Raw genomic sequence first — 15758 nt, 5'->3', positions numbered from 1 at the left:
CTAGGCAGAACACCTGGACAGAGGCGCTCGGGCACCAAGTACTAGAGTCTGGGGCCAGAAATGTCCTATAGCCTCCTCAGGGTGAATGTCTTGGTGCAGAATGATCCCCTGACATCTGCCTATGAACTTTATCTAGTCCATTTTTCACGCCACCAAGTGGGTAGTTTTCCATCCCTTCCCTTAGCATAGCATTGTCTGCTATTAATTCTTATGAAGATTCAGCAACATAATAGGTCAGTTCTTTGTTCATGTATCCAGCTCTTCATGAGGTTTCAGCTTTCTCTAAAGGTGTACAGAGGCAGATAGCATAGGAAATTGTTGCCTCTGATGCTCTTTAGCCACTGGGTATCTTCAGAAATCCTATTTTTGAACTCTGTGTCCCTGTTCCAAGTTAGGCAAATTTTCTGCATTAGCACTTCACAAAACAAACAGAAGTTAAAAGCAGGGAAATTGAAATTTCTGCACTGCATGTTAATCCAAGGCGAACATCATCACATTGTCATGGATTTTATAGATGGGATTTAAAGCATGGGGAGCAAGAGAAGCAAATGTGTAAGGGATATTAGGCAAAAAGATTTTCTGCAATGCTGTTACGTTACTAGCCAAGGATTACTATGTTTTGCACTTCTGTCATTGTCCCTTTTGCCATCTAGACGATGGTCTCTTGTTAGTGGTAAGTGATGGAGAGAGAAGGTACAGGAGTAAAAGTTACCTCAGTTGAAAAGAAGTGGCTCTTCAGTGAAGCTGATTATGAACGTATGTGACTCTTTCTGCTTGCACTAGGTGTGTTGAACTGGCTTTTCATGTTCTGCGGCATTAGGTAAAAGATCTTGGAGAAAAATAAATGCCAGGTTATGGTATACCTGGGGCAACCCATAGAGCAGTGCACATCCACTGACACAGTAATAATAGCCTTCCAAGAAAGAAAATGCTGAACAACTTGTCTGACATCAACACTCCTCTGTTCTTCCATAAGAGCATCAATAATCAGGATTCTTTTCAATGTGCTACTGATGCAGGGTGAGATTTTTGGAGGTGTTGAGCAACCACTTCTTCCCCCTCTCCCCACCTCCCCCTCAGCATCAGTGTTAGCATTTCACAACTCTGGAATTAAAAAATGCTATATGCTCAGGAAGAGGAATGACATTATGCTTAAAACATTTTCCTGGTGTATTTTATTCCAAAACACCTTTAGTGGCTGAAAATGGGTCATGGCAGGGACTTGGGGGCTGTACTGCCCTGGTGGGGAGCAGCGTGTTCCCAGAGAAGCTGTGAGAAGTGGTGCTAAATGGCAGCTGAGCTAATCACAGGGTTATCTCCTCACTTCACCTCCTCCTCAAACTGCGAGCAGCATTCAGAAGAAAAGCCATGTAAGAAGGGTGAGAAATCCCTTCTTGCTCTCACAGAAGGTGATTCACTGGAGAAAGGTGCTACCAAAGCATCAAAGAGACGGGGAAGCAAAATGTCCTGACGTGGGGTCCTGTTTGAAGCTAACAGACAGACCAACCAAGCCCAATCCTGAAATGTTGTGTATTTTCTGCTCAGGCAGTGCTGTAGTTGCTTTAGGTCCACATTATTCAGCAAGAATACAGAACAACGGGTGCCTGCAGCTGACTTACTCACCCGCTCTGGAGAGGAGAAAGGGGAGGAGGGCAGAGCTGGGAACACCGAGCAGGAAAATACACAGATCATACAGAAAAACTTGACACTGACTTTAAGGATATTAATTCCTTAACACAGTGGGAAAAGGGAAGGGAAGGGAAGGGAAGGGAAGGGAAGGGAAGGGAAGGGAAGGGAAGGGAAGGGAAGGGAAGGGAAGGGAAGGGAAGGGAAGGGAAGGGGAGAGGAGAGGAGAGGAGAGGAGAGGAGAGGAGAGGAGAGGAGAGGAGAGGAGAGGAGAGGAGAGGAGAGGAGAGGAGAGGAGAGGAGAGGAGAGGAGAGGAGAGGAGAGGAGAGGAGAGGAGAGGAGAGGAGAGAAAAGAAAAGAAAAGAAAAAAAAGAAAAGACAAGAAAAAAGAAAAGAAAAGAAAAGAAAAGAAAAGAAAAGAAAAGAAAAGAAAAGAAAAGAAAAGAAAAGAAAAGAAAAGAAAAGAAAAGAAAAGAAAAGAAAAGAAAAGAAAAGAAAAGAAAAAAGAAAAGAAAAGAAAAGAAAAGAAGAAAAGAAAAGAAAAGAAAAGAAAAGAAAAGAAAAGAAAAGAAAAGAAAAGAGAAAAATGGTTAAATTATGTATGTGCATATTTGTTTTATAACAAAATAATAGGATCCTGTGGCCAACAGTGAAATATGATTAGCTAGTCACAGGTATTTCTGATACTTCCCCGTAATGAAACGGCATGTTTGAATATAGAGAAGAATGAATAATGAGATTCTTGACTTGCCCCCTTCCTGTGTTTTAATTGTAAACAAGCAGATGCAATCCATAATGCTAAATAAGATTTCCCCACATTTCCTTCTGAAAATGGTTTTAAGCAAGATAAGGCACTAAAATTTAATCCTTTTAAGAATGTGCAAATACTGAATCCTTGACGCAGACACACTCTTACCATGAATTTATATGGGAGCTTTAATGATTTTGTAAATTAATCAATAACGCGGTTAAATTATATTTGCTCAGCTAATTATTTTCCGTGTCCTGTAAATTAGAACTTCAGTAGTCCCTAAGAAAAATCGGTCCTGCTGCTTGTATCACGCTTGTATTTATTTACTGTTATGTTATTAAAGTGCTTGTTTATTTGTTCTGCCATAGGCTGGTAGCTTTTTTTTGTTGTTTGAGTGGCAACCATGGGGCTGCAAAGTCATGCAATGATAATTACATTATTATATATTTAATATTCCAAATCCATTTTAGCAGAGAAATACTGTGCATTTATAGCCTCTCCTCAAAATCTTCCTTGTCTCACCCTTGGGGGAACAGGATTTAACCGCCTTCTTCCCCCAAGAAATCTTCGGGACTTTTTTTGATGACTGAAGTGGACCTTGATTGGATTCTTAGCTTTGTGACTTTGAAGGGCGCAGCTTCAAGCATGGGTGGGATTAGATGACATCCAGAGGCTCCTTCTAACTTGAATTATGCCGTGATTCTATGAATCCGGTCATCCAAGAAGTTTTCCCCACTCAGTTTTCCCAAAGTCCTGTACCCAGAAGCCCACCACTTATGGGTCTGTATGACAGGACTAGTTTGCAGCACGCAAAGCAGCAAATCGTGATTTCAGTTACACAGATCCAGACTCTCTCATGCTATAGCAGTCTATGCAGTTCCTACGTCAATACAGTAAGAGTTAGTGTGGCCTCTCCAAATTAATGCATTGGGAATGTATACATTCTGCCCAACAGCATCAAGTCACCCTTTATCGCTGGCCAGAAAATGACACCCTTCACAGGAGACCAGGGTTGCAGCAGGAGGAAAGCTATTACCCCCCAGCACCTTTGCACCTGCAGCACACCTCACCTTTGGGAGGAGGGCACTGCCCACTCCCCTGGGCACGCAGGCCAGCAGAGGCAAGGAGCACAGCAGGGCGCCGGGGCACGGGGCTGCAGAGTGTAAAGCCCAGGGGCAGTCAAAAATGACATGGGCCTTCAGCTCACATGTCAGTCATGGTCCCTAACTCAGGAGGCTATAGGGCCCCTCCCTTGCCTTGCTCACAGACACGGCAAAAGGGGCTTGAGCTGCCAGGGCAGGCTGACTGATGGCAAGCAGAAGCCAAAATTGCAAATACAAATGTATGGCAGGAGCAGTGCAGAGCAGGCAGAGTAGTTGCAGTGGGATTAGATACCGCTGAGCACCACAGCAGTAGGAGCAAACCCGAAAAAACCAGATTCCTGCTTGGCTTCTCATCCCACAAAATGCTTTTGGAGCTGCCATCAGACTAACTGCACTTTTCAGGGCAAGGCACTCAGTGCCTTTGGATTAGGAAAGGCATGCAGACAGCGGGTTTGAGTTCAGAGATACGAACAAAACCGAAAGGGCGTAATGGAAAGTTGCCTGGCCACAAATCAGGGCTCAAGGGACCAGAAACAGAAAGAGATGTTACCTGCCTGCATCCTTTTAGCACGTCTTTATAAGCAGCAGCCTGCTGCAGAGGTTGGAAAAGCAGGTGGGGATGAAAACCAAACTGAATATGGAAAGATTTGTAGAGTACTTCTTACTTTCCCTTGCCTCCTAACCACAGTTTTGCGCACACACACACAGAAATACACATAGGGAGCATAAAATATTACATGTAAGTGGGACTTTTATCTTTTCTCTATCTTTGATATGCCAACAAGCTGGCATATTTAGCACTGCACTGCTCTATTTTCTTGCATTTACTTTCTGTTTTTGAAGATATATAAATGGCAAGAAGAGAAATAGAGGCAAGAAAGTTCAAATGAATAGCAGGAGACTGGAGACTACTATTTCAATATCTAGCTAATTATATCCTAAATTGATCTTTTACAGTGTAACAAATTAGTTCTTGTCTTAACTTATGGAGTACTACTTTATAACAAAAAATCCTAGTTTATGCCTAATTTTTTATTTTCCGTGTTAAGGCACATGCAGAGATCAGGCTGAATATTTCATGCATACATTCATAGCTATATGAATTTGTAAAAAGAATCCACTGTTACATGCCTGGTTTTTTGTCTAGCTTTTTGACTGTGGTTTCTGTTGCTCTGACTTTACCAAATTTCTTCACCTGACATTTTCCAGGATTGTCTGCTGGTCACATCACACAAGAACGAATGAATGAATGAAGAGTTCACCTGGTCTCCATAATTATAATGTTTAAATTTTTTTCTAATTAAAATGACGTTTTTGTAAAGCATTTGTTTGTACATGGATAGCTCTAATAGGTCTTTACGTGGAGAGCCAATGCTTTCCACTGCACTAGGCTCCATCATAGGGTAATTGCTGGGTTGACTTTTGCACAGGAGAACAATTTGCTACATAGTTTAAATCACCATTCTGTAGACCTGACTGTGCAATCGTCCAAGCATGTGGACATCTCCAGAAGCTTGCCCCGTAATACTCGGTATAGCAACAGAAATGTATAAAGCTATACAGGTATTAGCAGGACTGAGGTCTCTTACTGTTCCTTCTACCTCTTAACTGGTCTTTTGCAGCTTTGATTATCCTCTGCAAACTGTTTCAGGTTCAGAGTTACTTTATCTTTACCCTTTTGATTTGCTTTGTCCCTTGATCCTGTCACTGCAGTACTCTCCTTCAAGCTTCAGAACAAGAGTACTTTTGGGAGCAGAGGCCCTGTGGCAGGGAGCGCGGCTCTGCTTTCCCCCTGGCAATTTGCCACCGAGCCGAGCCGAAGCAGAATGTTCTTGCTTGTTCAGTGCAACAGCTTCAGTAACTGCACCAGTGCACACCTAAGTCTCCCTACCGAGACCAGTCCATTTCCTTAGCACAGGCAAACGTGTAGACAATAGCTAGAGGTAAGGGTAGGGCTTTCTTTTTTTTTTTTTTTTTAAAATAAGCGACTTCAATGCAAAGCATTTTCCTCAGAAGGTACATTTATCCTAAGTGGCTCTTGCTGGTTTACACACACCCTGTCCTTTCTCTTGCTTTGGAAAGTTGTTCCACTTGATTGCTCAGTTTGCCTCTTTGAGTCAGTGGTGGCGGGGGCATTATAAAGGTGATGAAGGTGCAGCCGAGTCCCAGGTAGCGTGTACCAGATTTAAGCTAATTTAAAGTTGTGCAGACTGACTTTGAGACTTTCTTTGTACGAGGGACAACAACTTTTAGAAAAAGTTGCTCATTTTTTTGCCAGCACTGTGCGCCTGGCTCAGGGACCTGCTGAGGTGTGCTCACCTTGCAAAGGCAACATGGTCAGTAGTGCTTTGCAGATTGCTGGGCTGCTCATCGGTGGCATTGGCATGATCGGGACGTTCGCTGTCACGGGCATGCCTCAGTGGAGGGTGTCTGCCTTCATTGAGAACAACATCATCGTGTTTGAGACCATTTGGGAAGGCCTGTGGATGCACTGCATCAGGCAAGCCAACATCAGGATGCAGTGCAAGGTCTACGACTCCATGCTGGCCCTCTCACCAGACCTGCAAGCATCCAGAGGGCTGATGTGTGCTGGGTCAGTGCTCTCCTTCCTCGCTTTCATCATTGCCATTATTGGGATGAAGTGCACGCGGTGCGCGCAGAGCAGCTGGCAAGCCAAGGGCTGTATTATTCTGACGGCTGGGCTCCTCTTCATCCTCTCGGGTGCCGTCGAGCTCATTCCAGTCTGCTGGGTTGCCAACACCATCATCAGTGACTTCTACAACCCCGTGGTCAACGTTGCACAGAAAAGGGAGCTTGGAGAGGCCCTCTACCTGGGCTGGGTAGCTGCCTTCTGCCTCATTGCTGCCGGAGCCATATTCTGTTGCTTTTGCTGCTGTTGTGAGAAAACCAGAAGCTACGGACACTCCGCACCAACCCACTACCACACTCACAGCCAGCATTTGCACAGGAAGACTGAAAGCTCATACTCCAAAAGTCAGTACGTCTAGATGCCTCCTGCCTTTTCCTATTTTGAAGCATTCAATCTGTCTGGATGGATTTCAGCTTTTGCACAGAAGGGCAGCTAGAAAGCTGCCTTTGCCTTCTGCCCTGTAACTGCTGCTGTTGGGGCTGCGTTTTGGAGCTGCGGTTACCCCCAGTGGGCTCTGCTGTGGCTAATGTTGCAGCACGGACAATTTTAATGCACGGAAAGGTGAACGTTTAATATTATTTTAATAGTAACTTGGAATAGCTTTTGGGTTGTGTGGCTTTGCTTTGGGTTGCATTACTGTGTAAAACAGTAATAAAGGTCTTAAAGTTCCACTGTGATATGAAATTCTGGCCCATTGCAAAGAAGAGGGGAGTTAAGCAGCTGGGGTTCTTTTTTCCTGTCTGGGAAAGAGGAGATAACAGTGAATAAGGACAAGATAATAACGGTTTAAAAGAAAAGCACTCACTAAGGGACTGATTTACTGTAGGTTTAATGGAAGGTTGCATGAAGAATTTATTCAGCAGAGGAAGGTAAGCTGAAATATATGAAAAATATCCCTTATTTCAGAGAATAAACATAGCTCTATGTTCATCCTAAATATCATCTTTTTGGTGAAAGTTAATATTTCTTTTGTAATCCATATAGGTCAAACTCATTCACATCCTTCTTTTTAGAAGCAGCAGTATTCCCTTGCAAACTCCTCGCGTCTGACAACATTTTGCAATATTGCACAGATCACAAACACTGTGTTGGTTACTTGCTGCAGGACTCTGTGATATATATATTTTTAAATAAGGGTCTTCTGTACAATCAGGCTGATATTTTTGCTGAGACCCACTCACACCAGCATAGTTTATAGGCATAGAGAACATAAACAGTGACAGTGTTTTCTCACAGTTCATATTAAAACAAGCTAAACAATATTTTTAATAATAAGATCATGCATCCATGATAAGCAACAACGTAAAGAAACCAAGTCTATGGAAAAATAAATAGTTCCATATAAAGTAATTTAATAAATGACCCAAATTAATCAATAGTAGTAATATTTTAATAGAATTTTGTAACCAATGGATAAGATGTAACTCCAGACCCACAGAAATCAATGGAATTTTGCCTTTGACTGAACTGGGAACACAATTCAATTTGTGGTGTTTAATGGAGAACAACATTCTTGCTCTAGAGTTTGACTGACTGTTTTAAATATGCTATAGAAAGTTTATTATGTGATCTGTAGTTCTCTACTAAATTCCTTGGACTATTACTACTTGAAAGTTCAGAGCAAATTCTTCGCTTCGTAAGATGCAACTCTGAACAAGCTAGAAGAAATCAAAATCTGCTCTAGAACTCTCTTCACAGTGTTTGTAAGATGTGCTTGATTATGTAATTTTATTTTTCTGCCTTATTTTTAAGCAAATTATTTCTACATATGTGTATGTGTAATGTGCATGACCCTTCTGTAATACAGCAGTGTGTGGCTGTATTTCCTTTGTATTCCTTCATTAATGTTTGTACGCCAGTCCAGCCTCTTTTTTGAAGGGAAGAGGGTGGAGGAGAAAACCTGTTGTTAGCGGTACTTTGTGAATATCCTACACAGAACTCAAAGCTAGAACACCAGAGTTTATAATGATGGCTATAATAAAGTCACCTGCCTAGTTCATCCCTCTCAAAGGCAGGTACAAGCTCTTACTCAGAAAACTACATGTATATAGTACATGTATAGGCAAGCCTCAGTGAAAAGTGAGATAAGCATGACATCTCTGTAAAAGCCCTGTGTACATCGAACACTACTGCTACATCGGATAGTATTATCTGTTCCTGGTAAAGCACACACTGATCTAGTTGTACAAACAAAAGAAGATACAGGAAGACTATAAGAAGACTTCCAAAACTATCCACAAGACTAACAGGAACACAAGTCTAATGGACTGTGAGTGGGATCCTGAAGTTTTTGAAAATCTCCCTTAGAGATCCTATATATGCTGCAAACAGTTCACCTTATTAAAACATATATATATTCCCCCTTAAGTACCTCCCATGCACATCCAGCCATTTCCTTTAAATTGTATCTCACCCATATACTGTATCGTCAAGAGAACTGAAATGAAAGCTTCCATTTTAAACAGAGCTGGCGTCCCTCGGGTTTGAGCATTAAATAAACCCTGAGTAGTCTGAGCAGAGGGTCCCATCTAAGGGCGAATATCCAAGCACAAAACAACTGCCTGAAGCAATAAACTTTCAAATATTGTATCCTGTAATTTAGAACTCATTTTTGTGCCTACAGATGAGAAATTATTTGGGAAATAAGCAGTATTGCCTCCATAAATGAAACCAAGGGTGTCTAGCTTGTTCCCCTTTCCCCTGTACTTTGGGCCCCCCTATGCATTCCTGCAATGGAAAATGGATGTGGAGCCTTTCCAGGTCCACCTGGTAGCCTCTGTGCTGTGAAAATGAATGCACAACTTGCATGCCAGAGGAAAGTAATGCTCGTTTAACTCAGATGAGTGAAGGTTCAAGATTTCAATCACCGCTCCATGATTGAGCCACTGGGCTTTCATTTATAATGAGCCTCTTCTGAAATTCTCCCACTGCTGCTGCAACTGTTGTGGAGGTCTAGAGGGTAGAGCTGCCACCTGCATTACTAGTCACTGCTCTTATTAGAGCTAGGCAGCGAGGTGGTAAACACATGGGTGGCAGCAGAGGCGCAGCTTCAGGAGCTGTTTTGTGCAGGCAAGGCAGAGCCCTAACAGAGCCTGAGTGTGTGTGGGCTCCTGTTTTGCAATTTTATATGAGAATGAATCATCTGACACGTGAGGTTATCACACATCTGCAAATCCAGTAAGGTCAGCTGCATATAATGGATTTGTCTGTCTCTTTAAGGTGCAGTCCTGAATAGGTGTTGTACTCCCCCATGTTTTTGAATATACATGGTGCCTATATTTGAGAGTTTATCTGTAGGCTGCTTGCTTTCTGTTCAACTCTCAAACATGACTAGTAAAGAATAATAGAAAATGGAGCAGGGAGAGGTTAGGAGAGGCCATATCTTGGGCCTCACTGCCAGGAAGGCTCATTACTGAAGTATAGGAATGGCCTTACTGTGTCAGGCTGGAGATGTATGGAGATCTGCTGCTGCCACTGTCAAGGGCAGGTGCTTACAGAGCAGCAGGAGACCAGGGCCAGTGGACAGTTGTGTTTGGAGGTACTGTCCCCACTTCCAGCCTCCTGTACTCAGGGTATCTTTGGGCTTAACGAAACAGCAGGCTTGTCTGGGATTTAAGCCCTTCACCAAGGGTCATACTCTGACCCCACACAGCAGATATAGTGGGCTTTCTGAGTATGAGGCATGATGCACAGCTCTGCTTACCTGCTGAGCTGGAAGAAGGGTAGTGCTGGGTAACTCCAGCTGTATGAAGGTCCTGGCCGGTACCTACAGTCCTGACACAGGCTTGTCCACTACCCCAGTCTTGCCTTGCAGAGCAGGGTTAAGCCTCTGAACTGAGCCCCTCAACCAATGCCCACCTCCGTTCTGCATTTTGGATGCTTCTAGCCCTTGAACTTAGCCTGTGACTGTACCACGGATCAACCCCTAGGCAGGAAAGCAAGCTGACCCCTTGCTAACCATGCTGCCTCCCCACTCATCCTACTGTCCTGTGGAGCTGGTGGCAGCAATACTTTCCTGCAAAGTCTCAGCAAGGAACCAACACCTAAGGGTTGTAGGCCATTGGCAATCCTAAATATGTGTTGCTTGAGAAATGAGGAGAAGGCTGATGCCGACTAGCTTACCTGGGTACTGTCAAGAGTCTCATCGGCACCATCAGTTCCTTTTACTCGTGGGAGGTGGTCCATGGTTGATCTGCTCGAGGGTAGGAAGGCTCTGCAGAGGGACCTGGACAGGCTGGATCGATGGGCCGAGGCCAACTGTGTGAGGTTCAGCAAGGCCAAGTGCCGGGTCCTGCATTTCGGCCACAACAACCCCATGCAACGCTACAGGCTTGGGGAAGAGTGGCTGGAAAGCTGCCTGGCGGAAAAGGACCTGGGGGTGCTGGTCGACAGCCGGCTGAACATGAGCCGGCAGTGTGCCCAGGCGGCCAAGAAGGCCAATGACATCCTGGCCTGTATCAGAAGCAGTGTGGCCAGCAGGAGTAGGGATGTGATTGTCCCCCCGCACTCGGCCCTGGTGAGGCCACACCTCAAATACTGTATTCAGTTTTGGGCCCCTCACTACAAGAAGGACATCGAGGTGCTGGAGCGTGTCCAGAGAAGGGCAACGAGGCTGGTGCGGGGTCTGGAGAACAAGTCTTATGAGGAGCGGCTGAGGGAACTGGGACTGTTTAGCCTGCAGAAAAGGAGGCTGAGGGGAGACCTCATGGCTCTCTACAACTCCCTGAAAGGAGGTTGTAGCGAGGTGGGTGTCGGTCTCTTCTCCCAAGTAACAAGCGACAGGACGAGAGGAAATGGCCTCAAGTTGCACCAGGGGAGGTTTAGATTGGATGTGAGGAAAAATTTCTTTACTGAAAGAGTGGTTAAACATTGGAACAGGCTGCCCAGGGAAGTGGTTGAGTCCCCATCCCTGGAGGTATTTAAAGGATGAGTAGATGAGGCGCTTGGGGACATGGTTTAGTGGGTGGTGGTGTTGGGTCAATGGTTGGACTCGATGATCTTAGAGGTCTTTTCCAACCTCAATGATTCAATGATTCTATGATTCTATGATTCTATGAAAGAGGACAAATAGGACGAGAAGACAATGTGAGTGGAGTTCACTCTAGAAAAGGTGATATCTATTAACTACTCCATTGCTCTTCTCAATGGATAAATATGCCAAAATTATTCCTGAGAGATGTTTGTGCAATAAAAACTCCCAGAGGTGGCTACTCTGCGGTGTCCTTAGCAGTATTTAATTATAATTTTCATTAGAAAAGGTTTTCATGAAGCTTAAGCTAAATCTCCCCACCGCAGGCTAATGCTGCTCTGTTATTTCTTGTCCCATCAACAACAGGCATAGAAAACAGACTACTGCTTTCCTTTAAAGCAGGCAGCCTTTTCCATATTTCAGCACTGTTACCATCTGACCTCTTGAACCTCTCTTGCTTAGCTTAATCATCTCTAATTCTTTCCTCACTGGCACGCTCGTTAAATTTCTCCCCATACTTGTTTACCTCCTCTGGTTGTTTTTGGCTGCTCCACCTCTTTCTTTAAGTTTGATGCCCAAAACTGGACAAAAAATCCCAGAGGAAGCCTCACCACTGCTGAGCACACTGAATATACTCATTGCAGGTTATCATAGCGTGGGGTAAATGATTCACAAAACGAAGCAAATACCTCCCTTGAACATGTTAAATGCATTGCACTTCTATTATTCCAGGCCTCAAGATCACCAGCCTTCCTGCGCTGTGGGATTTAACCACTGACAGTACATTGACCAGCTGGGTGTCTAATGCAAATTTTCTTGCTGCAGTTCCTCCTTTATTGCTAGATCCCTGAGGGTAATAAGATGAGACCCCAGAGAAATCCTTAGCTCCAACAGTAGCAGAAATCAATGTCTGGAAATAGGAACATGATAATTCTCCTTCTGATATATCCTTTTGTTGTTTTACTCACTCATGGATTCTGCATCCACATTACATTATTTTTACTCTTCTCCATCCCTTCAGTGTCTCTGTTAATTTCCCACTGCTGTGTCAGATGCTTTAATAAGGTCCAAATGGTTTAGATTTTCTAAACTTTTATTTTCTAGAAAATGTTACCAAACAAAAACTGAATCTATTTTTGCTAAGTCCATGCTGCATTTTATTTAACTTTCCATATACTTCTAGATGTTTATTCTTCACAACAGATTTTGAATCATCTTATACTATTAGATTCTGACTAATGTGTTTCTAGTTGTGCACATGGTTTTCCACCTCCCCACTCATTCCCTTAGTTTCGCTGTTCTCCAGACACACAGTATCGCTCCCGATTTGACACGTTTGCTAACAGTCCTTGCTACCAGATTTGGAACTGCACATGCTGAATTTCCTTCAGTGGAAATGACTCTCTTCAGTTTGTGCTCATAAAGATTTGGAGTTTTTTATCTACCTTGGATACAGTATTGTAATTCTGTTGTGCTCTCCTTCTTCTATATCCTTGTGGTTACTTGAATTCAAAGAAGAGGAGGGCTAACTACCTTTCTCAGACTCATGCTCACAGCCTAGCATGCCTCTTCCCTTGCTGTTCCGTATTATCTGTATGCCTGTAGCACCTTTTTTATTCCAATTTTTGAAAAGCCTGATTTGGATTGACTTTTATTGAGTCTCATTTTCCCCTTACATTTTCTGACGTCTTAGATACATTTTCTTTGCTGGTTGGTTACCTTTTCTGTTCTTCTACCAAATACCTTCTCTGTGGAGTTATTCATCCAACTATCAACCTTACTCTTACAAGTCTCTCCTTTCCTTCCTGATGGGACTCACATTTCAGACACTTCCTAAGGAATTTTTAAGCCTCATCCACATTCATGTCCCTAAGCTGTTCAGTCTAATTAATAAAGAATAACGTGATCAGGATCAGAGGAGTTGTTCTCCCTCAGTGCTCCAGGCACTTTCACCTCATTGGCAATGGTCTTCTGCAGAGATACAGATCCTCTCATCTTAACGATCCTTCACATACCACTTTCTGTCTCACAATGTGAGCCCTGTTCCATTCCAACATAAAAGCATCACATTTGCTGAGGCCTTTCCCTCCTCCATTTTATACTTGTTTTTAAGTCAGTCTGCACATATCAGAGTGTTTTCTATCTTTTTTCCTTTCCCTTTCCTAACTTCCAGCCCCTTAACTCCCAACACATGGTTGGTAGAAATAGTTACTAGACATTCCTCCTTCTTCTGAAGTACTGCACTCTGTGCTAAACTACACATTTCAGATCTGGAATGAAAGCAGCTACTGCTTGATCATGGACAAAGAAGTTCATATTTTGACTGGCTATATAGTATGCTGCAATTGGGAACAGCGCTGGATTGTCCCTGGGGGGAAGCAGTGTGTCCACACTGGTGAATCATTTGAGCCCTTGCGGGCTGATGCATCAATGTGCAAAATTACGGTGACAGTGGTGCATCCTTGGAGCTGCTACGACTCATGATGCTGGAGAGGGTGTTCTGAGAGTAAGTGACAAAGATTAATTGCTTCCTGCAAAATACTCCTGCTTTGGTCTCTGTGCCAGCACAAATCCAAAGTGATTTATGACTTCCAGGAAGAGGGGTTTTTGTGTGAGTGCAGGAACAGCTGGTTGGCTGGGCAGGGCTTCCCTCCTCCTCCGCATCCTCTCCTCTCCCTCTGTTTGAAGGGGAACCGAGGTAAATCGGGAGATGAACTCTGCCAGCTACGCAGGCCCAACGGGCAGGGGCTATGCTGCTCCTTCCTAGGGGACGCCCAGCTTGCCAGCCAGGGAAAGTCAGCCAGGATGTCCCAGGGAAGAGGTGAATCCCAATCCTAACGAGAGAGGAGTAATGGAACATCCTGGCCAGAAGCACAGAGGTTTCATAAAGGACTCTGGATTTGCGTAGAGAGAGAAAGGGGAGAGTGTGGGGGTAGAGGGTGACCCTGTTGTGTGCTGAGATGACAGGTTTGGGGGTGTTATTGGGTGCACGAGGTTGAAGCTAGTGGAGCTCATGCTGCTAGGGTTTATTCTGGAGGTGGAAATTAACAGTGTAGTTAGTTACATTCAGGAGGTGGGGTTTGGGAGAGGCCAAAAAGTGAGGGGGACCGGACTGGACAGGGAGGAGCCCAAATTATGACTGAGAAAGATGGGAAAAACCCCCATTCTTCCAAGTTTGAGAATTACTTCTTTAGTTACCTGCACTGCTTGGTTACTGGAAAGCTAGTTCAAGGGTGTATTTTTATGCTGTGCCCCAAAAGCAATCTTTCTTGGGATTCTGAGCCTAGGAGCTTGTTTCTAACAGTATCAGGTAGTCTAACAAAACCTATTACCTCTTTCTACAAACCTTGCCTCTCATCTATGTTTAGGCCATCACTGCCACAATATACCTTCGCCTCCTCTTTTATTCCATCACAGTAAATCATATAAATAAAGGAGTTCCCCTGTGCTTCATCCAGTAATAGCCTAACTGTATACCCTGCTGCTAACCCTTATGAAAACAATCAATACTGCCTTGGGAATTTGCCACTGTTATAGTTCCAATAGCTTAATGTGAACTGCGCAATCAAATGCACCCCCAAAATGCTCTGAGGTCCTGTCATTAAACAGCAAAGTAAGACAGCATATTTTCTGGCAGGTTCTACTTCTATCAGGATGGCTGCTCCCTGTACGCAAGTATTGAGGTGACAAATACCTTGTAAAAGCCTGAAGCAGTTTAGCTGGATTAAATACTCAAAGGAGTATTTAATATTTTATTACTGTAGGGTTTTATTACACTGAACTGGAGTTCATTCACAGTGTCCAGGAGACAGGCTTCCTCAGACGTGGAATATCATTAAGAGTTTGGCAGTTTTGTCAGGCTGTGAATTTGAGGCACGCTGAGGAAGATGACGGAAAATAAATATTAGTTCTTTTCAATTCAACTGTCAGTCATGGGTTGCCTCAAAGCTAGAGTTAGAGGTCAGTGCCCAAGTACAGTGCCTGTTATGCGTCTGGGGGAAATCCCTCTCTAAGCTACACTGAGCAGATGTTCCTCTCACTCCAAAATGTGCCACGCTTGAAGAGAGGGGGAAGGAGATGTGCCTTCATCTTTTAACATATGTGCAGGCAGCAATATTAAAGTTTGCACAAATGAAAAGGCCTCTGTGGCTTCAGTCCATTTTCTCCTGAATTAAAACAGAATCAAAGTAACCTTTTGCTTCACCAATAGGCTCAAAATACAGTAGTCAATCAAAATACCATAGAAAGTAACAGAACCGTTAACTCAACTATGTTTTCATTGACCAGCCCTTGTAAATAGTTGAAGACGAAGTGGTTAACCCAGCATGTAATGAATGGACTAGTGGAAGCCACAAGCAGGGAGGAACTGATGCCATTCACATGTGTTTCCAAAACAAATGATCCGCAGACAATCCTAACCCTATTTGTTGTACGCTTAAAGCAGATTTTACATGTAGAGGATGATCTAGGTCTGCGTGGCTTCACCCAGCACCTCTGCCCAAGGGGACAGGATGCAGAGTGACTGCAGAGCCACAGCCCGCTGGACTCTCCATTGCCAGACTCTGCAGGTGGTTAGGCAGCTTTGCGGCCTTACTGGATAACTGCAGCCTCTGGGAGGTTAAGAGACTTAAGTGTAACTCTTAGTAATCACTAATCTA

General features: G+C 43.8%; 1 protein-coding gene across 1 annotated transcript; it reads left to right on the top strand.

Annotated features, from left to right (window-relative positions):
• The first annotated feature begins 5814 nt into the window (after positions 1–5814).
• On the top strand, positions 5815–6489 carry LOC143155889 (claudin-8-like). Its single transcript, XM_076328865.1, has one exon. The coding sequence runs from the start codon at positions 5815–5817 to the stop codon at positions 6487–6489; it is 675 nt and encodes a 224-aa protein (XP_076184980.1).
• The last annotated feature ends 9269 nt before the right edge of the window (positions 6490–15758 follow it).

This window comes from Aptenodytes patagonicus, chromosome 1, assembly GCF_965638725.1.
Source record: "Aptenodytes patagonicus chromosome 1, bAptPat1.pri.cur, whole genome shotgun sequence".
Taxonomy (NCBI): domain Eukaryota; kingdom Metazoa; phylum Chordata; class Aves; order Sphenisciformes; family Spheniscidae; genus Aptenodytes; species Aptenodytes patagonicus.
The sequence above is the reverse complement of the archived record's forward strand: the minus strand, read 5'-3'. Positions and strand labels throughout refer to the sequence as shown.

Bases quoted from the DNA above. Each gene is read 5' to 3' on its own strand.
- LOC143155889 (XM_076328865.1), top strand. From the start codon at position 5,815: ATGGTCAGTAGTGCTTTGCAGATTGCTGGGCTGCTCATCGGTGGCATT.